General features: G+C 48.6%; 1 protein-coding gene across 1 annotated transcript; it reads right to left on the minus strand.

Annotated features, from left to right (window-relative positions):
• Positions 1 to 26370, minus strand: Adamts15 (ADAM metallopeptidase with thrombospondin type 1 motif 15). Its single transcript, XM_021644035.2, has 8 exons — positions 25002 to 26370; positions 15124 to 15256; positions 14513 to 14680; positions 14000 to 14283; positions 7171 to 7348; positions 5851 to 6032; positions 5598 to 5773; positions 1 to 3626 (listed from the first exon to the last, which is right to left on the minus strand). Exons 1-8 carry the CDS (start codon positions 25956 to 25958, stop codon positions 2852 to 2854), a joined length of 2853 nt encoding a protein of 950 aa, XP_021499710.1. The 5' UTR covers positions 25959 to 26370; the 3' UTR covers positions 1 to 2851.
• Between the last annotated feature and the right edge of the window lie 309 nt (positions 26371 to 26679).

Here is a 26679-nt window from a genome sequence, read left to right on the forward strand (position 1 = left end):
CAAGTTTTAAATACATCCATCTTTATTAGGAGTAGGTCGCTGTCACCTCAGCAGCCAGCTCCCATGTATACACAGTATACACGCTCAGCCAGTCCCCAGACACTCCCATCCTTCTGCAGTACACAGAATGCAAAAGAAGCAAGCCCAGAGGGGGAGGGGCACCAGCAACAGCAGTGTCTACAGTCTCCAGGAGCTGACTTCCAAGCTGGGCTCCTTCCAGGCCCCTCCCCAACGTAACGAGGTCCATAAGAGGGTGTTTGGGTCTAAATCCTCCAATCAGTGCACACAATAGGCAAAGGAGACTAAGGGATCCTGAACCCAAAGTCTCACTGGTCCACATCCCAATGAAGAAGTTCCTGGATCCCCAGAATGCCCTTCTCCATAGGCATGAGATATCATTTTGACTTTCTATTCCATCCGAAGAAACCTATGCCTTGACCTCATCTCTGCTCAGCAAAAGTTGACAGAAAGCGTTCAAAGGCAAGACAAGCATCCCACGTTGTCTTCACTATATTTCTTTTAAAAAGAAGAAATTTTAAAACAAAAATAAAAACTACTGTGACAGAAAAGAGTGTGGACACCTGGCATGTGTCAGGAACAAGAGTGGCCATCCCTCCTTCAAACAATTTGTAAAATGGCAGATAGCAATACTATTCTGTTAGAGGCCAGGCACCTCAATGTGGACACTTCGCTTCCCACCTGCCCCTACCTCTATCCTTTTTACACACCCCAGCACCACCTCTACTCAGGGATAGATGCACCAAGCATAGGGCACCATGTGCTCATCAGCTAGCAAGGCTCCCCTTCAGCCTCAGGCCCTGGGGTCCTTTTGTCTCTACAGCTCTGAAGCAGGCATTGCTTCCCCCTCATGCAATCCTTCATGGGCAGCTGCAGCCCAGCCCAGCCTCAGAGGGTTGCATGCCCTTCACCCACTGTAGGAGCTCTATCCAAGCTCTCCATCCTAGAGATAGACCAGGCCTATAATAACACCCTAGAGCAGCGGTTGTCAACCTATGAATCGTGACCCCTTTGTGAGTCGAATGACCCTTTCACAGGGGTCACCTAAGACCATTGGAAAACACAGATATTTACATCAAGATTCATAACAGTAGCGAAATTACAGTTATGAAGTAACAATGAAAATAATTTCATGGTTGAGGGGTCACTGCAACGCGAGGAACTGTATTAAAGGGTCTCAGCATTAGGAAAGTTGGGGACTTCCCTAGAAGCTAGACTGCTACTGGCCAGTATGTGGATTTTGGCTACTAGCGAACATATGAAAGGACTGACACACACACACCCTCCCCTGCAGTGAAGACAAGAGCTTTGGTCTTGTCTCTATCAAGTCCTCCACTGAGGTCCGGGATACATTGCCTAATCTCTGAAGATGCCCTATATACAGAGGAGCTTCCAGGTCTTCAAGAAATACCCTGCTGTAAGAAACACCTGGGTTTCTATTTCACTGTCATGTCTACAAGAATGACAGATGGGTCTCCAGTACTGGTGGCTTCCACGTGTCCCTAGGTCGGGGCATTATTAATTCTTAATGTTTCCTAAAACCTGATTCCAGGGAACCTGAAGCAAAAGACACTCTGTCTTTGTATTTAGAGCCCCAGCAGACAGCGAGGCTATCTCTATGGCTGGGAAGATCCAGCTATGAAGATGAGAGCTGAGTACGATGGAAGCACCAGGTTGTTTCTGTCCTAGAGAGCATGATCTGAGGTAGCAAACAATGAACCCCATTTACCTACCAGAGAAGTGAAGGCTTGGAGATGTGATGATGCATGCCCACAGATGACAGCAGGGGTTGCCAGGGGAGAAGAATGACTTGCCAGTACATGGGTGTTGAGCATCTCACCCTCCCAGGCGCACCCTCTCCCCCCTCACTGGGTAGGTATAGGGCTATGGTCACTTTGGAAGTTCCCCCAGGGCAGTACACTGTCTTTTGAATCGGCCTCACTCACACTTCCTCTCAAGATGAGAAAAGCACTGGAACTCCTTTTCCCCATCCCAGAGTGACGGTCTTCCAAGTAAGATCCTGCAGCTCAACATCCACCCATACTAAACCCAGTGAGAGTGGAACCCTCTAGAACATTTGTGTTCCCTGCTTTAGCCGGCAAATCATCTCCACTTTTAAGTGGCAGCATCTGTTTGCAATAGTTGCTCTCTCTTGACCAAGAAGAGATCCCTGTGGCTGCTTTCAAAGCATCGGGGGCCATATCAGTGCTTCTCCAGCTGGTCTAATGCCCTGGCCATCCAGGTTACAAAATGCTGGTTTTTCAAGGAGGGCCAAGATGAAAGAACATGGAACTCCCTGTACATAGCCACTTCTTCTCAAACAGGGAAATTGCACCCAAATGAACCCAATTTCATTGTCCCTTTGGCTTCTAGTAACCCCTGAAGGCTGAAAGCACCGTGAGAACCCTGCCTCATTCAGGGACAGCTCAGAGCTCTTGGGATCACCTGAGGGCACCAAGCTGCAGGCCATGGCTCTTCCAGCAGACTGTGGCCTCCATTATAGGGGCCAAGGTACCTGAAGTTCTGCCTGGAAGCCACCCAACTTCCAGGTTCCTCGGAAGCTGGGCTTCAGCACCTTCTGCCCAGCACCCATCTTTGAAGCCTCTCCCTACAACTGGGCCCGAGGAGCAGGGCATGAGGTAGACTGTGCATTAGTTAGCTCCCCCCTGCTCAGTCCAAGGAGGAAGAAACCTCTCGCCCAGACCCATGGTCCTTGTTCTGGATGTGAATGACACTGGGACACAGGCCTCTGGCCACTGTCCTCTGCTCCAGCTGACTGCAGCACCAGCACAACAGCGGGTAGAGAATAAAGGAGGGCAATAGACAGTACCCCTCAACAGGGTCTCAAGACACAAAAGTCTAATTCCTGGGGCTTGCGGCGTAGGTCACACTGGTCCCGAGGCAGCAGCCTGCCTCCATGGCCCACACACTTGAGAGGACGCCTCTTAAATCCACGGCCACAGCTCTTAGAGCAGGGTGACCAGTTGCCGAGCTCCCAGGTTGGGCAGGGTTCCCCACAGGCTCGCTTCTCCACTGGCCGATGGGCTGCATCGCAAGCAGAGGCTCCTTGCTGCCCTGGGGAACCCCGGCAGTCCACTGCTCGCTTCTGCAGGCCGCTGCCACAGCTCACCGAGCAAGGGCCCCAGCTGCCCGCTACCCAGCGTGCAGGAGGCCTGTTGTCTGGCTGCTCCACCTGGTTGGAAAGGGTGAGAACACTGTTGCGCAGCACTGGAGGGCCCTGGGGGTCCTTGGGGGGAGAGGACTTGTCCTCCCGAGGCTCTTTGGGCAGATAGAAAGAGTAGCGCACGCGGGGTGGCGTCATCTTCCCCACAGACAACACCTCCACGGTCAGTGGCTCCAGGATGGGTCGCGAGGCCTGCAGGCTCTCCACTGCAGTGCCGGTACCACTATACCGCAGCAGGCTGCCCTTTACCACCAGGTCGCGCTCTACAGCAGAGACCACAAAGTGCCCATTGAGCAGGTATTTGCCTTGGCTGTTCTTCAGGGCCAGGTAGTTGTCATCCCCAATGAGGCCCTTGTAGCCACGCTGGCGGATGTCAATGCTGGAGGCGCCTGCAGGGATGGCCACTACAAAATTGTAGCCGTGCCTGGAGCAAAGAGATTGTATATTATACAGATGTTTGAGCCAATGCCCTTTATCCCCTTGAAAGCAGTAACTGACTGTGGACTTGAGATACATCACAGAAACAGTGGCAGAGGGAAAAGCTGCTGAGCCAACACCACCCGAGGTTCAAGGAGGCAGAAAGCTGGACCTGAGTTAAGCTGAATGCCTAGGATGCAGGACCTCGTGATCTTTTTGTCCTTCTATATAAATTTGCCTTTTGAGTGAGTCCAAAGTGTAACAAATACACAAGCTTGGGGCTTAAAAAGAGCCACTCCTCCTTGTCTGGCTGTTGGTCTTGGGTAAGCCTCAGCGTCTCTCAGTCAGTTTCCTTACCCACTAAGAATAAAGCTCATAACCACACGCATCACAGATCTGTTGGGGGAGGAGGGAAGGTAAAGAAGCCCACGGAACATAAATCAGGGAGCAGAGCACATAAAACAGAGGAGTCAGCTATCAGGAGGAGGGCCGAGAGGATGTAACTGCGCAGGGCTCAAATCCAAGGCTGGTTATCAGAGGTTGTCAGAGTAATGACCATGGAGTCAGCGTCAGGGACCAGGCCTTGACTCAGGGGATGCCAATTCCCTTTAAGTCATCTAGTTGCTGTGGTTCCTGCATCCTCATCTACATAGGTGGGTTAAGGAAGATGGTTTCTCAGGCTCCATCCAGTTCCTCGACTCCTCATGTCACCATCCTGCTGCATGACCTTCAGGAAAGATCTACAAACTGAGCCCTGAGAAAAGGAGCTGGGGGAACCTTGCTGCGTATCACTGCTAGGGGCTCAGTGGAGGGTGTCGTGTCCAGAGGGGGCAGTCACACTCGAGGAAAACCATTTGGCCCTTTTAATGCCAGCACTTGGACCCACGAATGTTTAGGCTAACCATACACCTGGAAAGAAGCAGCTGGCAAGCTGCAGACACTGGAGTTTGGACTAAAAGAAGCTAACGATGGGGCACATTTCCCAGGAAATGGAGAGTCTGCTCATTCTCTTCTCAATGCAGTCCCCAGACCAGGGCCCGAGCTCCTCAAGAGCATGGTTGCTGTCACATGCCACCTCTTTTCCCTCATGAATATGTACTGAGCGTTTATTATGCACCAGGCACTACACTAACTTTTTTAATTGCTCACTCCTCATGAGATTGCATATGAAATTCATCTATAAATAAATGTCTGGAAGTCTGAAGAATAAATCACTTGCCCAAGGTCAGGCAGAAAGCAGAGAACTGAGATTTGAAAACAGGCCAGTCCTTGTCTTAGGGTTACCATTGCTGTGATGAAATATACCCTGGCCAAAAGTTGGGGAGGTAAGGGTTTATTTTGCATAGACTTCCACATCACTGTTCATCACTGAAGTTTGAAATCAGGATAGAAACTCAAACACAGCAGGAACTTGAAGGCAGGAGCTGATGCCAAGGCCAAGTCAGAGTGTTGCTTACTGGCTTGCTGACAGGCCTGCTTTCTTAGAACCCAGGACCACCAGTCCAAACGTGGCACCACCCATAGTGGGCTGGGCTCTCTCAAATCAATTGCAAATTAAAAAAATGCCATACAATTTGCCTACAGCCTGATCTTATGGGGGCATTTTCTCTGCTGAAGTTCCCCCCCCCCAATAACTCTAACTTGAGTCAAATTGATATAAAACTAGCCAGTACAGTCCAGTTCTAGAAAGCTGGACAGATCCTAACAACATTTTCCTCTCCCTGAATCTCATCTCCTGTTGAGGTGTGTCTTTATCTGGGCATTCATCTTTGATTGCTGGCTGAATGAACGGAGACATGAACACTCGGGTGGATTATCAGCCCAAAAGAGTATGAGTGGCCCCGACAGTGATAGCATGCCCATCATTCTAACATTCACTCCACTCTAATCCAAGCTTTCAGTGCCTGCGAATAATTCCTCTTCCACCAACACCATCCCCCATTGCCCTTCCCTGTGCCCCCCAGGACCCGGAACTTACATAGGCTTGGTGAAGAGCCCTGTCACCCTCTTGCAGCTCTTATTGTCTCCACCGCACACCCCGCATTTGTCAAATTTCTTCTTGGATCCCAGGTTCCCGTCGCAGCCAGCCTTAATGCACTTGCCTTGGACGCAGACAGAGGTGGAGTCAGGAGTGCACAGCGTGCCATCCACCACCTGCAGAGGAGAGGGGCAGCTCAGCGGGACGCTCCTCTGAAGACCCAACCCCTGCCTCTTTGTCCCTGCACACTCACCTTAGGTGCTAACACATAGAAGTAGCCAGTGCCGTTGGCTCGGCAGATGAGCTTGCACTTGTCACGTGGCGACACGCCTGAGTACTTGGGTACCCACGCCACAGCCAAGGTGAGCCGGTTGGTGCTGTGGTTGTAGCCATTGAAAGCCTCACATTGTTCCTCCCGGAAGCTCTTGCCAGAGGCTGGGTAGGGAGAAAGCACATAAAGGAAGCTTAAAAAAATAATAATAATAAAAGAGGGCCCAAAGAAGGTGCAAAAGACAGCATCCCTCCCAGAGGTGCTCAGCTCTAAGAGCCCCCCTGCCTCCATGACAGTGTAGTGGTCCTCCTGCCTTCCTAAGAAAGAGGAAAGCATCCTGGAACCCAAAGACTAGTATGCGGTAAGACATCCCATAAGCAACGTGCCACCTTCTCCAGAAATCTGGCCTCAAATTCCCTCCATAACAGGTGTCCTGAACATATTTTGTTCAGCCATCTATCAAATCTCTTTTCATGACATTATTAAATGCCTTACACAAATAACATCACTTACAAGAATACCAACCATATTGATTAAATAACTATTGATATACTTTGAGGCATACTCCTGAGTACATACTTCATGTGTTTTTTGTCATGCATTAGAAAAAATACTCAATGGTGACTCAAATAACTGTTGCGATTTTGGGGTAAGGATGAACATAATGATGGCATTTTGAGAATTCTTCATCAACCGAAATACCATGTAAAACTATCCATAGTTTCAATTGATGACAACGTCACAGGTACGTATACCACCATTGTCCTTTGTGGCCTAAGTGATGGAAATATTGGATTTTTATGTGGAAACATTAATTTTAAAGTGCTGATCTGGGTGTAGTAGTGCACACCTTCAATCTCAGATCTCTTTAGAAAGATTTTTGTCAGGTCAAGGCCAGCCAAGGATAAACATGAAGACCCTGCCTCAAAAAAAAAAAAGTGCTAAAATTTTAATTCCAGGGGAGACTAAGTTTTAGATAGAAGCATCATTGAAAATTAAAATGTAAACCTTTTCCCACCAAGTTCATGGACCCTGGATTTCTGCTTAAAAGACGGGCTTGTCAATAATAAACTATGAAGACTTCTAAAGGCCCATCCCTTGAGTTATTCTCCCAGTCTAAGCACCAAGAAGCAAACACTCTTGCCAAAGGGTAGCTAAAGGAATGATACCAAGGGGAGTTTGCACTTTTCTTGCTCCAGGCCCTTTCCTAGGAATTGGGATCTTAATTGCAAGATTTGTGACCAAGAGTGACCTCCGGGCACACGGCCCAGAGGCCCAGGTGGCTGCCGCCCTGTGTCTCACCTGAGCTGGGGCAGGGCTCCAGGTTGCAAGATCTGTATTTCACTCTCACTCCCTCACAGTACTTTCCACCATTGGCAGGGGTGGGGTTGCTGCACTGCCTCCGGGCCAGCTGCACGCCTCCACCGCAGGTGCGAGAGCAGGGACCATAAGGCTCCCACTTGGCCCAAGAGCCATCCACCTGTGTGGAAGAGCAGGTTACACTCCATCAGGTCCAGGTGCTACACTTAGCCCCACCTACCAGAGTACCCAGTAAAGCTATTGGTTCCCAGGCTCCCTCACTAGAATGAGTCCACTTTGCATCAAGAGATTAAAAAAGGAAGAAAAGAACATGAAAAGCAAACACTCTGAATGTTCATGACCCACCCAACACTTAAACTGATTCATCAGCAAACACCAACTGTTCCCAGTTACAAGAAGAGGCATCCTAGGTTGTGAGGCCAGGGAACTGAACTTTACCCTGCCCCTGCCTTTGCTACAGAAGTGGGCTTAGCTCATGGCCAAACCTCCTTAGGTTTCACACTTCACCTGCATGAAATGAGGCCAGAAATACTGAGGTCTGAGGTTTAACGCGGCTTTAAGTTGGTGGCATGTATGAAAGCCCCTGGCCTGCGTCCATGAAGGATTTCACATTCTTTCCTATGTGTGGTGAGTGTAACTAGGGTAGTCTCCAAACCTTGGTTGGGTGCAGGCCACAGCCAGGCCAATACACAGTGTTTCCATGGGTGTTTGAGCACTTTTATGTGTAAATGTTCTATCGTTTTGACTTTATACCAAACCAAACTGACTTTGACCTCCATCGGGAGTTGCCTATGAGAAAGGTCAAGGCATCACCAGCGCTAGCAATGCTAACATTTGTGCTGAGAGAATATGTGTTAGAGAGAATGAAGTGACCCTAAGCCACTGTCCAGCTTTGGGATAAATTACACAGTGAGGGCACTAGAGAGGTGGCTCAGCAATTAAGAGCACTGGCTGCTCTTCTAGAGATCCTGAGTTTAATTCCCAGCAACCACATGGTGGCCCACAGCCATCTACAGTGAGATCTGGCCTGCAGGTGTACGTGCATGAACACTGCACAAATAATAAATAAGTAAATAAACCTTTACAAAATAAATTTCAACAGAGGTAGCCCATAGCAGTTTAGTGTCCAAGGGGGTTACATAGTAATGGGAAGAGGGACTGCCTCTGACATAAACTGATTGGCCTGCTCTTTGATCACCTCCCCCTGAGGGGGAGCAGCCTTACCAGGCCACAGAAGATGACAATGCAGCCACTCCTGATGAGATCTGATAGACTAAGATCAGAAGAAAGGAGAAGAGTACCTCCCCTATCAGTGGACTTGGGGAGGGGCATTCATGAAGAAGGGGGAGAGAAGGTGGGACTGGGGGGGAGGAGGGAAGGGCTTATGGGAGGATACAAAGTGAATAAAGTGTAATTAATAATAAAAAATAAATTAAAAAAATAAAATAAATTTCAAAAGCTACACAATGAGTTTGTTAATGATGTCCTTTGTTCATTTGTTTAAGAGCGGAGAAGATTTGTAATCTCCATTGTGTTATTTGTAGGATGATAGTAGGACCATTTCTCACACCCTGAACACATGTCACTTGGAAGCAGAGAAGCAGCTGAGCTGTACAGCCTGGGAATGCAGCTGTCACTCACTAAGCAACTACAGAGTGACTAAACTACATGGACCTATGCAGGAACATAGTGTATTTGCTTGCACAAAGTGTAAATACTCCATCTCTTTGTGTTCTGAGAGTAATCCCTGCATCTGGGCTCCCATCCGAGCTCCTCTGAAGCCTGCTTATGGGGAACCCCAACTAAGGTGCTTTCTGTAAAGTCAGCAGTGACTATATAAAGAACAAGTGTGCCCAGGCTTTCTTAGCTCAGCTTCTCTTCGATATTCATTAGTGCCTACTGCTTCTAAGACAAAATCTGTTTGATAGAATTTCTCCATCTATTTGCCATTCATTCATTCATTCATTCATTCATTCATTATTTGCTGACTTCCTACTACATACCTGACACCAGGTGCAGCAAGTCCCTGCCCTAAAAGCCACTACATCCCAGTGAGGCAGACATAAAAACGAGCTGAAGTTTGTGTGTATCTGATGGGTTTAAAAGTAGGTGGCAGCAAAAGTGAAGTCCAAGTGGATCAAAGACCTCAACATAAAATCAGACACACTAAATCTGTTAGAAGAAAAAGTGGGAAAGAGCCTTGAATTCACTGGCACAGGAGACAACTTCCTGAACAGAACACTAACAACACAGGCTCTAAGATCAACAATCAGTAAATGGGACCTCATGAAACTGAAAAGCTTCTGTAAAGCAAAGGACACTGTTGATAGAACAAAATGGCAGCCTACAGATTGGGAAAAGATCTTCATCAAGCCTATATCTGACAGAGGGCTAATATCCAGAATATATAAAGAACTCAAGAAATTAAACAGTAACAAAGCATGTAATCCAATTAAAAATGGGGTACAGAGCTAAACAGAGAATTCTCAACAGAGGAATATTGAATGGCAAAGAAACACTTAAAGAAATGCTCAACATCCTTAGTCACCAGGGAAATGCAAATCAAAACGACCTTGAGATTCCACCTTACATCCATCAGAATGGCTAAAATCAAAAACTCAAGGGATGACACATGCTGGAGAGGTTGTGAAGAAAGGGCAGCCCTCCTCCATTTCTGGTAGGAATGCAAACTTGTACAACCACTTTGGAAATCAATCTGGCACTTTTTAGAAAATTAGGAATAGTGCTATCTCAAGATCCAGCTATGCCACTCCTGGGCATTATCTGAAAGATGCTCAACCATACAACAAGGACATTTGCTCAACTATGAACTATTATGTTCATAGCAGCTTTATTCGTAATAGCCAGAATATGTCCCTCAACTGAAGAATGGATACAGAAATTGTGGTACATTTACACAATGGAATATTACTCAGCTATTAAAACAAGGAAATCATGAAATTTGCAGGCAAATTTATGGAACTAGAAGAGATCATCCTGAGTGAGGTAACCCAGACACAGAAAGACATGGCATATATACTCACTTCTAAGTGGATATTAGCCATATATTATAAGATAAACATACTAAAATCTATAGTCCTAAAGAAGCTAAACAACAAGGATGACCCTAGGGCAGAGGCTTAATCCTCATTCGGAAGGGCAAACAGGAGAGACATCGAAAGTATGAGAAGATGGGGAACAGGACAGGAGCCTTCCACAGGGGCCCTCTGAAAGACTCTACCCAGCAGGATATCAAAGCAGATGCTGAGGATGATAGCCAAACTTTGGGCAGAGTGCATGGAATCTTATGGAAGAAGGAGAAGATAGAAAGACCTGGAGGAGAGAGGAGCTCCACAAAGAGACCACCAGAAAAAATATGGGCTCAAGGGGCCCTGCAGAGACTGATGAATCAACCAAGGACCACGCATGGAGAAGACCTAGACCCCCTCCTCAGATGTAGCCCATGGGCAGCTCAGTCTCCATGTGGGTACCCTAGTAAGGGGAGCAGGGGCTGTCTCTGCACTGGACTCAGTGGCCGGCTCTTTGATCACCTTCCCCTGGTAAGGCAGCCTAACTAGGACACAGAGAAAGAGGATCCAGGCAGTCCTGATGAGACCTGATAGGCTAGAGTCAGATAGTAGGGGTGGAAGGCCTCTCCTGTCAGTGGACTAGGGGAGGGACATAGGAGAGGGAGAAGAGGAAGAGAGGGTGGGACAGGGAGCAGATAAGTGAGGGGACTACAGCTGGGATAAAAAGTGAATAAATTGTAGTAAATAATAATAAAATAATAAAAATATTTAAAAAGTAGGTGGTAGTAGCAGGGGCAGGAGCCTTTATGAGGTAGACTGCTCTGTGTAAGAGGCTTCTGAGCTCTCAGACATGTGCCTGACTCAAAGAATAATGGGAATGGCCAGACAGGTGTTATAGAAAAAACATTCCAAACAGAGGGAGCAAGGGACATGGCTAAGGAAGGATGCACCCTACACAGAGGACCCAGTGTCATCACAGCAGAGCGGGCAGGAGGCCAGAAGCCTTCCATGGAGGCAGAGACTGAGATAAATATAAAGGCCCTGTATAGTGCAAGCAGAAAAGTGGCATAACCCAACTCCTATTTTAAAAGGATTCCACTGGCTGCTCTGTTCATGACAGTCTGCAAGAAGATCAGAAACAAAGAGAGCAGATGCAGAGGGAGAGATTGCCAAATTCCAGGGAAGAGGGAATGCGGCCTGGAACAGTTTGACAGCAAAGAACTAGTGAGAAATGAGGTTCTGAGTCAGTTCTGAATGCAGGGTCAATGGGAATTGCTGAGATATCAGACATTAAGTGTATGAGAAAATGGGGTTTGGCATAAACAAGCGGAAGGTGAAGTTGCCAAAGCAGGTTTAGGGGATGTGGTAAGGAGCCCAGTTTTATAGCTGCCATGTTTAAAATGTTTATCAGGTGTCCAAACAGACTTGCCAAGATTCACTTAAACATGGAAGTTGTTCAGGGCTGGAGCTGTGGCTCAGTGGTCACAGCTTATTTAGTGTGCACAAGGAATGACACCTGAGGTTGACCTCTGCTCTCCACATGCATTATCAAACTTCTGAGTGTCCAGCTCTTTTCATTTAAACTGAGAGCAATGGGCACAACTGTACATTTTACATTCCGCTATGCAGGCACACATGAGGACAGTGAACTGGACTAAACCAAGGTGCTGACTAAGAGACTATGATCCAGAACGATGGGGTGAGGGGGTCAAAGGTGATTTTTAGCAGTGGATCGCAGTCTCCCAACACAACGGGGAAGAAATGGGGGCATGAGAAGGAATAGAGAAAGACAGTCATATGAATGACTATAGCCCAGACTGAAGAAATGCTGGAATCCAATAAACTAGATGGAAATAAGTGGGGCAATAGGACACCATGGTCAGACAGATGTTATGATCATGGAAGCTGAAGGAATCACTCAAGGGTACAGTAAGTTATAGGATAATCCACTGGGCTTTTGCCTGATGAAAATAATGTCTTCCATGAAGGGGCAGGTTTCAGCTCACAGGATGAAGTGACCATTCAGAAAAAAAGTTGAGATTATATTGGATAGATTGTATACTATGGCAATATTGCATATACCCATCATCCTCTGGACCCTTCTTCCCAAGAAAAGCTGGTCATGACTCACCTTTCCTCAGAACATTCACTCTGAACTCATAAACTTGACCATCAAGCCAACTACAACCTTGTTCCTGAACTGCCTACCTAAATGCATAGCCAAAGGAGTCTACTGCCGCCATGTTTCACTGGCCTTGCTCCACCTCTACCTTTTGATATACTGCTGCCCCTCAAAGCTTTCCACCTCCTACCTCCTCCTCAAAGGCTCCCAGAGACCTCTGATCATTCTTAATTTCCTACCCTCAGTTTGTCCGTGATGCACTTTTACCCTCCTTTCCTGACACAGAGCTCATGCCTTCCTGTCTTGTACTGTAATGACAACCCACACTAGAGTGTGGTCTCTCTGGCAGCCTGTGTTACACTTCTCTCATGTTTCCTATACCCCTGAACTCAATGGATTTGGCCTGGTAAGTAGATGTGGGGTTAGCTGGCTCAAATAATGTCACTTTGCACCTGAGCTCTGTACGTGTTCTCTCCCAACTATGGAAAAGTGTAGGAGAGGGCACTCATCCCAGGGTCAATGGTGGTCTTCTTGTCCCTTCTGGAAAAGTGCATGAATCTCTGCTTCCCTAACATGGGGCCTAACAAACATATTTCTGAATTACATTCAGAGAAGATTTGGGAGTGTTATTGGTCCAGTTTAATCACTAATCTTGTTTATCTACGGGGAAACTTTTGTTCAACTATATTTCATCTAAAACAACAACAACAACAAAAAAGCAAAACTGTAGCTGAGTTCAGAATGCATCAGGTTACTGAAGCCTGTGCCCAGGGTCTTCCTTCATTTCTTTCCTATGCCTGGTTCACCTGTGTGATTTTCCCCTCCCTGAATATGCAAGTGGTTGATGAGGGAAGAAAAGAGCCAGGGAGTGAGCTGCTCATGCTAAGGCATTCAGCTCTATGTCCAGAGCTTCTCCCCACACAGCAAAGCTGAGACTCTGCAGTACTGCCGAAGGCTTCATCTCATGTATGCAAAGCCTCATGGCATCATCTGGGCCACTACAGTGTGTCTCCAGTGTTGGTGTCAAAAAGAAAACAGGGGGCTGGGGGTAGGGAGTTTGATGGATAAAGTGCTTGCTATGCAAGTATAGAACCTTGATGGCAGCCTCCAGCATCCATGTGAAAGTTGGGTGTGCTGGATGCCTGTGACCTCAGAGCTACAGAACAGAGACAGCTGTAACCCATGGGCTCACTAGGGACTTTTAAGTTCAAAACAAAAATGAAGTGAAAAATTAATTGATGAAAACAACCTACATAAATCTCTGACAAATACACTTAGACAAGCACACATGCATACATCTCACACACACGCACACACGCACACACGCATGCATATCTCTCTCAGACATACCTATATAATCACACATGCATACATTACATACATACATTACGCACACATACATCACAACATTCATACATTGCACAAACATACACACATATGCGTACATCACACATACACACACACATACATACATCACACATACACTCATGCATTCATCACACACACACACAAGAGAGAGAGAGGAGACCACAGACAGAAATGGAGGCACTGCAATGCAGTGTGACACACTCATAGTGTGATCAGAAGCTTCTATCAAACACCAAGGCAGTGGAGGCCCAGGCCCATCCCTTTCCCAGCATTCCCCAACACGAGAACTCACCCGGTACTTGTTTGGGTTGTGTCTCTCCACGCAGGTCCCCTTGAGGCAGAACTTGCCCTCACCACAGCTGGTGCCATCTGCCCAGGGGAAGTGACGGGTCTGGCACACCATCTGCCCTTTAGCCTTGCCAGTACACCACAGCTTTGTACAGTACTGCATATATGGGCAGGGCTTAGAGCCCACTCCAAAGGCCAGCTCGCACTGCTGGCTCAAACTGTAGCTTGTGCCTGGCAGGTCCTCAGGTAGGGAGATGGGCTTGCTGGGCTGGTCCAGGAGGCAGTCACCTGCATAGATCCAAGGACATTTGTTGGGACAAGCTGGGGAAGGTGAGGCATGGCTGGCTTATGATATAAATGGTAGGAAGAAAGTGAAGCCAGGGGTAACTAAAACAGATCCAAGTCAGAACCCAATTCTTTGTCACCTTTAAGGGGCAGCGGACATCTAAAGGGGTGGTAAACACTGCCACCAAAGCCTTTCCCACTCAGCCCTACTGCTCTCCACTCCCTGGCTTACCATGCCCGCTGTCCAGGAAATCAGTGATGATGGCAGCGCTACAGGCTGACCAGGGGTTGGCACGGTCAATCTGGATGAGTGTCGGAGACATCATATGGTTGGCTCTGAGCTTCCCAAACACCTCTTCACACACCTTCACATTATCGTGAGGCATGTTGAACACATGGCCTGTGGGATGAAACAATATGATTCAGGAGCAGAATGCTGAGAGCAGGCAGGAGGGGCTGCAGGAGGAAACAGGAGAAGCAAGAAAGTCCCGTGATGGTTTTCAAGCTGGGTATCAGCACCTATCCATTGCCTGCTTTGTAGCTGTCCTATAGACCATGAGCTCGTGTCTCTTATCTCCATCAGACTGTGAGCTAGGTAAGGACAGAAATGTGTCACCTCGTCTTTAACATATTCTCTCTGAAGTTCCCAAGTGTCGACTGGGCTACAGAAAACAGAAATAAGAAAAGAAAGAAAACCAATGCCAAGGCAGATGCTGGCCCCAAGAAAGGATTCCTACATCTCTAGAATATGAGAAAGCAAATGTAAATGTTTTCTCTCCCACCAAAGCACCCAACACAAATCCATCAGTCCCAGAAGCCAGCTTCCCTCCCCTCCAGCCTTACCCAGCTCATGGGCAGTGGTGAAGGCTGATGGCAGCCCATCGTCCTCGATGACAGAGCAGCTTCTCTTGGGGTCACACATGGTGCCCACATCCGCCATGCCCAACGTGTCGCAGGTGGTAGCCCCGCAGAGGTCCTGCCAGATGGAGGAAAGGCAAAACCAGACTAAAATTAGACATAGTCACAGGAGGGGCCCGAAGAAAATGAAGGGCAGCCTATGGGCATTTGCAGCTGCCAGCCAGCCGCAGCTTTCTTGCTAAAGGCCTGTGGGACTATTCCTGGAATCAATCCAGGCTGAAGGAGGTGGCCCCAAGAAGAAAACTCTGTGGCTCATGGAGCAGAGTGTACGGCACACAGGAAAGTCCTGTGGGAGGAAATTAGGAGGTACAAAATTAAACTACAAGGGCCACAGCTTTATATAGAGGAGGTCAGAAAAATAGAGACTCTCTCAGTAGGGTGAGGTTCCGATCACAGCTCCCTCAGGCGTGTGGGGCTAGAAAGCAACCACGCCCCCCATCCACAGACAGCTCTCTGAGTAGTCTCTATTTTTGTTGAGTGACTGACTTTTGGACAATTATGAATTAAGTTCAGATTCCCAGCCATAGGTTGGCCAGCCAAGGATCTACCCCCGCCAGAGACTTGGCTTTCTTGAGCTGACAGGAAGCAGAAAGAAGTGGACCTGAGCCACTGTCTACACAGTTTAATGAGCTACCAAAGCTCAAGGGGAATAGGGGCTCAGTGCTGCTAGGGCTAAAAAATAAAGATCATCACCTAAGCGGGAGGGTCCCTTTTTCTTTTTCCGTGTACCTAGAAGCCTGATGCTGCTGAAGCTAGGCCTCCCAGAAGCACACTGTTTTAGGAAGTATTTCCAGGGGATACTGTGAAAAAAATAAAATAAAAAGGGGGCTCCATAGATGAAAATCTCAAAGGCCTTACTCAGCATTATAGGCCATGGATGCATCTAGAAACCTTGAGAAACAAGAAGTTGGAAACACTCATGCACAATTTGTTCCCCCAAGAACATGGATGTTATATAGGTCACACCAACAGACTCTTGTATCAGTTGTCTTTAAAACATTTGGAAATTTGGTTCTCACAACAGTATTAGGAGGCGGATAGATTACCACATCTATTTGCTAGCTGAGGGCCGGTGATCATAGCTAATCATGGCCATGGTTCTCTGAGTTCCAACACCATTTCACATTCATGACCCCATCTAATCCTCACTACAGCCCGCTAAAGTAACGAGTCGTTTTCCCCTCCCACAGACAAAGAAGCTAATGCTTGGGGAGGCTCATGTCACACAGAAGAGTCATGATCTGAGGGTCTGTATGACTAGGGATTTGAATGTCACATCAGTGGCTCAGTAACATTTGAGAACAAGTTGTCATGTTCTCCTGTGAAACCCAGGGGGTCAAGCTGAACAGGCGTGCAGATCTCTACTCAATTGTGTGTATGTGTCTCTACTTAATGGTGTGTGTGTGTGTGTGTGTGTGTGTGTGTGTGTGTGTCTGTTTGACTGTGTGTGTCTGTCTGTGTCTGTGTCTACATGTCTCTTTGTCTGTGTAGACATACATATACTGCCTTGGGGGAAGGTGGGAATCATCAGGGTTAGTGGGTCCAGAAGGCACGGGAGGGAAGTGGTCATAGTACAGAGAGGATCAGCAAATTTTAATCCAAAGCACTCAGAAGTTTACCACCCGAGCAGTCAAACTTGGCTTCCCGCGGGCAGGTGATAATCACACTTCCTAATGAGTTAACAGTTTTTCTAGCAAGAGAAAAACAGGGTGACCAACGTGAACACGAGGGGCCATAGCGACAAGCCGCACCTGTTTTACTGCCTGTGTGACTGATGCGCCTCTTCTACTTCCAGGAACTTCCAGAGATCTGAAACTCCATTCTTTCCTTTCCTCTCTGGCACCTTTCTCTTTTCAAAGGCTACATCTCCCAGAAAGTTTCCCCTCAGAGCTCTGAAAACCACTAAGAAACAACAACTGCCAAAAGATCACAGACAAGCTTGGGACAGGAGGGAAAATAGAAGACATGGAAGAAATACATAGTAATGGAACAAGGGGATGGGCCAAAGCACCATATTTCTCTGGACACTAAAGCCCAGGATCCCAGTTGGTAGAGGTGGTGATCTCGAGATCTCATCCCTATGGATGAAGCCCATAGCCTATAGGACATGCACACTTTGTGGCTTCCAGGCCACCCACACACTCAGGCAGGCCTCAAGCAAGAGAGTGAGGACACAGGAATAAGAATCAAGCGATCTGCGTTCCAGTGCTAAGTGGCTGTGTGTCTTTGACCAAGTTCCTCCTTCCTTCGATGTTTCAGTTTGCTACTCTGGGGGAAGAGACAGTTCTCAATGATCCAAAGGCTTAAGCCCTTTCTCCTTCCTTCTCCAGTCTAGGTGCTCAGCCTCTTCTGGCCTTGTTGGTTATGACAGGAACACACAGCATGACCTACTTTTAGAAAGAACCGTAAGGAGCCTCTAATGTACTGACTGGTACGTGCTGAGTGGTTTAGCTCAAGGGAAACTCAGGCTCCTCTGTCCTCACTGTCACAAGACTGCTCGTTCTCATCCTGCCCCTCAGAAGTGACCAGAGCAGAGCAAGAGCTGGCGTGAGATCTTAATTCCCTGTAACAGCTTCTGCAGCTGGGAGGTCTCCACAGCAAGACATCTTTCCTCTGTAGACAGTGGATCACCCTCCTACAGAGGAACAATTGTAACAGGCCTTCCTGGCCAGGAGCAACCTGTTCTTTCTATCCAGAAACCCCAGCTTCATGCATTAAACAAAAAGAACTAGGAAAGCCAGCAAAGTCCCCATGGGGAAGGGTGTAGCAGGGGGCAGAGGTCCCCAGTCGCCAACATCTTTGGAGTGGGAAGACATGCCACTAGGGTAGAGGTTCTGTCCCCCTTCACCCAATTAAGGAAGCAAATGACGAATCTGAGATGCAGAGCCTTGAACGCCCACAGGGCCCAGTTGTACCTCATTTATGGCATGGAATGTCTCCACCCTTCTTGAATGAACTCAGAGCCTCTTGAATTGCTTTAGCCTCTTTAGCTATGTCTGAAATGCAGGCACTGTCCTGTTTCTTTCTGCCTAGAAGATGCAGGCACCATTCAGCTCAGTCCCTACCTGATTCAGTATTTCTGGAAATTTGCTATTTCTCTTATAGTCACAGCTGCTTTACCAGAGGATCCAAGAATTATCTTAGCCAAGAATTTAATCCTCCTGGACTCTTCTTTCCTAACTGTTCCTAGTTAGGTTTGGAGCTGTAAGTAAATAAGGCTGGCACTTTGTGGCAGCCGGATCCCTCTTTACCAGTATTGTTCCCCACACGCAATCGCTGCCAAAATTTCCCACTCACCACCTTCCTTACAGACCTTCCTCTTCCTCACCTTCTCTGCTGCACATTCAAGGACTGAGACACTGTTTCTCAGTAGCACAGGGGGAAAGGGAAGGGGAACCACAAAAATAAAGCACATTAATTTTTCTATTTTTTCAGGGGAGAAAAAAACTATGTGTTCTTGTGTAACCAAGTTCCTGAGCCAGGGCCCATCGTGAGAACCACATTCCAGCATCCAGAACGGTCACAGAACTTCAGAGACACTCTCACTCTGCTGATGGGCTGAGGTTACACACCCAAGATCATGTACTATCAAGTGAAGCCTAGGGTCTTGGATTCATAGCTTTTGACACTTGGGTCAACCCAGCAGCATTCTTTGTTGCAAACTGTATCCTACTAGGAAGGATATCACAATCACCAACAGAAAGCATTAAAAGGGCCCTGGCTAGTTTCCTTACCTGAATCTGTGCCAAATGCCAACAAATAAAAATAATACAAAATAAAATAAAACCACCATATTTTTTGTTGTTATTATTGTTCATCACAAAATCTATATGTTTATGGTGTCTAATGAGGGCTTTGCTTTTCCAGAAGTGAAATCCAATAATTCAGAGCTGATGCAACTAAGCAAAAAAGGTAGACAGTGGATCCCAAAAGATGGGCTGTTACTATTAACAAATGTGGTGTCACCATCACATAAATCCTTCCAGATGTAGAGACTAGTGTTACTGCAAGAGACTAGAATAGTCCAAAGGACGGGAATTGTCTCACTAGGAAAGAACAGAAGCCAACACTTGCAGGAAGGCTGAACCTCTGTAGAAACTAGAACTCCAAGAGATGGCACTTGTCAACTATACGACGACAGCTAGCAGCTATTGTGTTTCCTCAGTGTTGCAGACACTACAGCATGAGTTCTACCTGGATTACTCATTGAACCTGCCTTTGAAACAGACGGCATTACCAAGCCCTGTTTTATAGAAGAGACCCACATAAAGTACGTAATTGTCCCAAGGTTGCAGAGAGCCCCATGTTAGGCAGAGTAGAGTTGAAAGTAGGAAGTGTAGCCCCTGTGCTGAGCTTTAGCCAGGATTCCTTATTGTTTCTGGGGTGTATCTACTCCAAAATGAAGGTACAGAAGATACTCAAGAGGGAATGATCACCCATCCTAGCCCACCAAGTCAAGACTGTGCTAGTGACCATAGGTGAGGAGAGTCCTATGAGGGAGAAGGAACGGGCCAGATCAAGTGCTAAGGGAAGCATCTGCTGAGGCCATGCTGGTTCAGCAAGCTGCTGGCTCCTCGCCTCACACCTGCACTGACACACTGACCCCGTCCCAGCTATGCACCCTGTCTGCTGACTCCAGGGGGGATTAACATGCTCCTCGGTGCGGCCCCACCTTTCTCTAGGGCAAAGCCTAGCAGCAAAGAGCCAAGAAGAAATGCCAGAAGAAATCAACACTGAAGCCTGGCAGCCTGAAGGTTGGATTAATGGTCCCCAGGCAGAGGCAAAGCGCTCAAGCACCCAATAGCTTCAGGCAGCCTGCACTTTCCCCTGAACCCTGCTTCCATGTGCTTGATGAGCCACACGATGCACCCACCGGCCTGTGCAGGGCTACAGAGCTATGACGTGATGCCTACCTTAGAAGGATCGGCAAGTACTGGCACCCACAACCTCCACACAAACACAAGAGTACTATATTCATCAGGCAAGTATGATATACTTGCGACAGCAATGAAACAAAATGCCTTAAATCAAGACTATCCCAAATTTACATTTTGGCAAGGAATCTGCGTGTACTTATTCAAGAACAAGAAACGTAGCCAAAGCAACTGCTAAAAGGTAATGAAACTGATAGCTGCCACCACTGGATGCCTACGCTGCATGATTAGGCAGCCCACCCTCAAAAAAGACCCACAAGTTCAGTGGCGTGCCTTCTAAAGATGAGGAACGTGCAGTTCAAATAGCTGACTCACTGCCCATTGATGGGAAGTTTAAGTGCTGAGCTTCAAACTCAGCTGTGTTCAGCTCCAAGCCAGCGTTCTTTCCATTGTACCATGTGTCCAAGTCAAGGAATTAAGAAACAGTGGGAAGAGTGTGGAGTTATGGGGAGGAAACAAACAACCCCAGTGAAATTCAAAGGAAGGTGGAGAGCAAAACCCAAGGTAGAGAAGCTACCTTTGTTAATCAGCCCAGTGGTTAAAAAGAAGGAATGGAGCTGGAGAGATGGCTCAGTGGTTAAGATCACTTATTGGTCTTGTATGACCTAGGTTCAGTTGCCGGCACCCACATGGTGGCTCACAACCACCCACAACTCCAGTTCCACCAAATCCAGTGCCTTCTTCTGAGTAGGAAGGTATCAAGCTCATCTATGATGCATATACACACATGTGACAACCCACTTATCCACATAAAATAAAATCTTTTTTAATAAAAGGGGTGGGTGAGAGGAAGCTATCGCTCTAGTGGCTGAGGCAGGAGGATGATGAGTTTGAAGCCAACGTGAGCTGGGTAGTAAGAATATGGAGAGAGGCACAGTGGGAGGGGGAGGGAATAAGGACAGGCTGAAGCTGAGGCAGTAGGATCCCATGAGCCCATGTGCCCAAATTAGCCCTTGATGGATAGGAAGATGTCATGTAAAAGGAAGGATTCTCCCCATCCCATCTTCTGCCATTAATATTAGGCTTACTTTATTTGGAGTAGGAATAAACGAGGGTAGTACTCACTCTGTGAGACACGGAACAACTATATTCTACATTCCTCTCTTTCCCTACCTCCCTTTCCTCATTTCAAAAGAAGTAGTGCACTGCCATGTTGTGACCAAGAAATGACAACACCGAATCTTCAAACATCTTCTCTTTCCTAATATCATCCAGAGTCTGACTTCAAAACAGAGCCTGGTGAAATAAAAATCCTTACCGTGTTGGGAGGTGGAGATAAACACGAATAGTCCTTTTACTATCCGTCGCTTTTGATCTGAACACTAAATGTACTGCCCTGCTGGAAGTATCTGGTTAATAGAAAACATCAGGCTCTGACTCCTGAAAGGTTACACTCTGCACAATGTAGAAGGCACCCCACCCCATGCCCGACACACAGGATCTGGAAAGATGGCTGAACGGCTCAGAGCAGGTACTGCTCTTGCACAGGATCTGAGCTCAGTTCCCAGCTCCCAAGTCAAGCATCTTAAAACCACCTATAGCTCCAGCTGCAGGGGGATCTTACATGTCTCACGTCCACGGGCACCTACACTCACTTACTCTCTCTCTCTCTCTCTCTCTCTCTCTCACACACACACACACACACACACACACACACCTCCCACAAAATGTGGAACTGCTTATGACCAAAACCACAAAATCAGTGCCAAACTTTGTGGTTGTGAGAGGGGAAAGTTCAGTCTAAATGAAGAAAATAAGACAGCTGAGTCTACCTGGATAATCCCAAAAGAGGAGGAAAGAAAAGGTTAAAGAAAGGAAGGGAAAATGCCATGAAACTAAGCAAAGAAAAATAAAATGAGTGAAAGCAGGAGAAAAGCATAAACTGCAAGTCATAAAAATGAAAATGAAGTCATGTCAAGAGAAGAAATGTTACAAATAGTGAAGCAGATGGTAGAAAGAGAGGTCATTTACAACACAGAAACAGACATCTCTCCCTACTCTAGTGCTCCCCAAGCCAGGAACCCTTGCTGCACCCAGTCTGTTAGAGAGCAGCCTCAGCTCCTGCGAAAAAGAACACACACACACACACACACACACACACACACACACACACCTCCCCACAGGAAAGCACATAACATTCTATGCTGTAATTGTCAGATCTTTGCCACACTGACCATTCCTGAGGACCCAGGCCACACCTTATTAGTATAGCAGCTCCAGCCAGAACAGTACCTGGCAGTCACAGATGCTCAAGAAAATTATAAGTGAATGGACAAAAGCCATTTTGACCACAAAGGGTTACTGAAACAGCAGAGGCACGGGGCCTGAAAAACAGAGAGGACTCACAAACCAGTGTCCACCGAGTCACAGCAGTAACTACCTGGCATCTGGAGGCCTGTACAGTGAGAAGCCTGAGAAGTTGTTCTCCTCACAGAAATAAATGAGAATGGGTCTGGCTCTGATTCTCGGCAGCTCCTCGGTCCGTTCCTGGACTGACCTCACCCTGCTGTTATGAGCCTGGAGGCTGGCTGCTTTGCAAAATCAGATGTGCTCGCTTTGTCCATGAACTTATTCTGAATCTTTACAGAAACTCTTCCAATTGTCAAAACACTTCTTGTATGATCAATGTATTCTCTCTTCCGGACAGCTAAGGTTCCTGGAGACCACATTTGTCTTGGTCTAGAAAGAACAGCTGTTTTGCCCGTGTTCTCATCCAAAACTGTACCTTCCCTGGGGAGACTGGGGAGAAAGGGGGTGTGCCTCAGGAATGAGATGTTCCTAAGACTCTGAGGGTACAGCAGGCCCCAAAATTTATGCTGGCAAAGAGGTGGGGGAGGAGCTGTTATCCAAGCATGACACATGTACCCTGATGACCAGCCCTGCCAACACAGACTCCCTGATCTCTGGCTTTACCCTCTAAATGCATAAGAGAAAAACAGCTTCCAACAGTCCCATCTTGCACATCGCTGCTTCTGAACCAAGTGGCCATGCAACTCGTACCCATTACGCACAGATGGCATGCCCCCCTGGGGGCCACCACTGAGAAACAGAAGCTGCCATGCTGCTTGGTTGCTTCTTCCAAAAGGCCATCTCTTCTGATGGCACGGCCTACTTTCCCAGGGGCCCTCTTCTTCTCAGGGCTGCTTCCAAAAGCCGGCCTTAACTGGACTGAGGTCTGTTACTCTAGAGCCAGGGAGCGATCTCCACAGAGGCGTCTCAGGTAGCGCATGGGACAACAGCTGCTTTACCCATTAAGAGATCCTGCGCTTGGCCTTTGGTTTTCTCCCAGCAATCTGACTGCAGAGCTGCTCTGGGTGCAGAAGCTGAAGCCCCTCCTGCAGTTTCCCTGTGACTCCAGCAAGGCTTGCAAGGCTGGGCTGCGGCTGCTCAACAGACCTCAGTTGGAAGAATGAGCCCAAGGAAACAAGGCTCAGGCCAAAGACCTCCCTAGAGAAACCAGGTGGTGGGAGGAGAAGAGGCTGGGAACGGAGGACGTTCCAGTGCAGGAAGGGACTAGCTGTGCCAAATGGGTTACTGTGGAAGACTTCGGTTCCAGCTCGTGGGCGCCAGACCAACTCTAAGTGGCCATTTAGAAACAACGAGAGTGAGAGCCACGGAGGTAACAGAGAACTCTGTACTGTGGCCAGTAGGCTGTGGTTATGATAATGAAAAAACAAGAACACCGCGGAGATTCAGTCACAGCCCCCAAAATCAGAGAAATCGGGGTACTTGGATGACTCTTTCCCTCCAGTATCTAAGGAATTTCAGGAATCCAGATCTCCACGGTGCCCAACTTTTAGGTCAGTACTTAGGGATCTAAATTCACAGGTTAATGGCTTCTGGAGAGGGAAGATTGAGTAAGGGAAGATTGACGAAGACAGGGCTACCTTCCCGCATCTGGGTTCACCTCTCTAGTCCCACCTTAGCGTCTTTCCAACCCCGCAGCTAGGATGTCCAGATGCTCTTGATGATGCTCACACCGCCTCACACAGCAAGGGCAGAGCCGGAGCCCTGCCCTCTAGGGAGGGTCTTAGGACTCAAACCTGAGCAGTCTTGCCTGCGTGCTGCTTAGACTACAGCTGGGGAAACAGTTCCTCCATCTACTAACAAGGATCGGAGAAAACGGGAAGGCCATTTCCCCAGCTCAATTCGAAGCGAAACTCCAAGGAAAATGGTTCCGGTTCCAAACAGGTAGCCTTACTAGACTGCATGCTCGGTATAGTATGGACAAGGCCCAAAAGAGAAGGATGGAGGGAGAAACATCAACGGAGCATATACTTAAGTCTGGCCTTTCACTGCAACTCACAAACTATTGCAATGACACCCCCCCCTCCCCCAATCTCAATCCAGGATTCCAGATCCAAGACGGAGAAAGAATGACATGTTGCCCGCTAGAAACGAAGCAGGCACTGAGTTTGAATCACCTTCCGGTACTACATCCATCAAAAGTAAGCCTGCTAGGATACGTCAGAAAAAACTTAGCCACCCACACTGGAGAAGAGGAGGACTTCCCATTCCCACCATCCTCATAGCACCTCCTATCGGCCTTGACGACAAACTGCAGCTCAGGGGCGGCACCTTCGCCGGGTTCCAGCCCCTCAGCGCCTAGTCAGAAAGCGCTGATTGGCCACAGCCGGACAACACCTTCAGAAGAAGCAGGCTCTCCTCCAACCTCTCAGAAGCCCAGAGGGGCAGAGGGTAGACCTCTGCTGAGTCCAGGAGAGGGCTCTAGTTAGAACTTCCAAGGCTAGAATTTAGAAGAAACCAATTTAAAGGGGGCATTGGGTGGTACAAAGGGGCTTTGGAGATCTAAAACTGCAATGACCCTAAGAAATTGGGGTTGAGTCCAAAGACGTGACACCAACTCACCTGCCTGGTGAAGAGGATGGCTGTGTCCCAGTACTCGGGGTGTTTGTCGCTCACTTTGTTCAGCTTTTTCTGCCAGGCACAGAAGTTGCGCAGAGTCAGGGCCGCGTTGCCTGTGACCTTGGGCCCAGTGTCACGGTCTCCTAGGAGTAACACCTTGACCACAACGATGTTGATGGGGTTGAGGATGCTGGGGTGGCGGTAGAGTCGCGCTGCCGTGGCCAGCAGCGTCAGCAGATAGTGTTCCAAGTCCGCGCCGTGAAACTTGACCATTGACTCATCTGCCACCACCAGTGTCTCCACATACCGTGGTATAGACACGAAGCGCTTGGCGCGCCCAGACCTGCGCCGGCTATGGCTCTCCCCCACGCCCGTCCTCCGTGGCTTGTAAGGGTCCAGGGCCCTCAAGATGGCGGGGTTCCAGCCCGAGGCCACCCCGCAACGAGAGGTGGGGTCTCCGGAAGGCCCTATGGGAGCACCCCGGCGCTGGAGAAGGTGTGCGCCCTGGCTGTGACGCTGCGCCGCTGGCGCGCTGGCGTTGGGCAGAGGGCTAATGACATACTCCGCGCCCCGGTAGCCGAAGGCTCCGCGGAGACCCCCGCACAGGCTCACGGCTGCAAAGGAGTCTGGCTCCGCGTTCACATACCCAGAATAAAAACAGCGTCGCAGGTCTAGGGAGCTGCCAGCGAGCCTCTGAAGGGGGACACCTAGATACTCCGTAGCAAAGGCGGGAGCCAGGAACTGGGTGTCCGGTGTCAGGTGTAGGTAAAAGTCCTGCTGAAAAGCTGTGATCTGAAAAATGAGACCCTGATCCCCGGAGTCCTCCGTACCCCTCCTGTAGTAGTGGCGGCCATTGATGTCCGGGTCCCGTCGGATCGGAACGACCACCTCCCACTCCGGCTCGGAGCTGCCAGCAGGTCGCCAGGCGAGAGACAGGATTGAGATGCCCAATAGAAGCATGGCGCCGAGCCGCGCACAGCCGCGCTCTGCGGTGGGGCTTAGCCCGGTTCCTAGGGCAAGCACTGTCCCCTTGTAGCCCACACGCCAACGCCCGGGACAATGGGCAGTTACCAGAAAGGACAGCCAACCAAGTCGGGGAGACGCCTTCCAAAGCAGCGAGCGTGCACAGGGCAGCCCGCGCCTCCTACCTGTTCCTCCCTAAGCAAAACGCGCTCTGGGAGCTTTAGTGCGATCGCTGTCAAGTGCACAGGCGAAAATTTGCCGTGGAGAAGTGGCGCGAGGTGGCGGGCTGCTTAGCGAACCGCAGCTACTCGCGGTGCAGCAAACTAGGCGCTGGGCGAGCCTATTAAAGGCCCCCTTCACTTTGGACTGCCCAGTAAGCGCCCCTCCCCTCACTGCCTTTCCAGCCTCCCAGAGCTCGCGGCCTCCAGGGGCCACCGGAGAACTCGGTCCCGCCTCCTGAGCAAGAGCCACTTGGCGGGGAGGGAGTGGCGTTATGCTGAGGCAGGAGGCGTGGGCTAACCTAAGAAACGAACGCTGGAGTCTGTTCGCGTTTTTTTGCCCTAGGTACCCCAGGCTGAGATGCAGCAGTTAAGGCTGCCTGGGTGGACCTCTGTGAGCTGCTCCGGCAGCTGGGCCCCGGAATCAGGAACCAAGACAATCCTGACCTCCTTTTTCCAGACCCACGTCTTTCCTCCAGTTGCAACAGCCCCCAGCTTCT

The sequence above is a fragment of the Meriones unguiculatus genome, chromosome 1, assembly GCF_030254825.1.
Source record: "Meriones unguiculatus strain TT.TT164.6M chromosome 1, Bangor_MerUng_6.1, whole genome shotgun sequence".
Lineage (NCBI taxonomy): Eukaryota > Metazoa > Chordata > Mammalia > Rodentia > Muridae > Meriones > Meriones unguiculatus.

Bases quoted from the DNA above. Each gene is read 5' to 3' on its own strand.
- Adamts15 (XM_021644035.2), bottom strand. From the start codon at position 25,958: ATGCTTCTATTGGGCATCTCAATCCTGTCTCTCGCCTGGCGACCTGCT. The intron at 7,349-13,999 runs GTGAGTTCTCGT...TCTTCCACACAG, and splicing joins ACAACCCAAACAAGTACCGG to GTGGATGGCTCTTGGGCCAA. The intron at 3,627-5,597 runs GTAAGTTCCGGG...TCTTTGCTCCAG, and splicing joins GGGCTCTTCACCAAGCCTAT to GCACGGCTACAATTTTGTAG.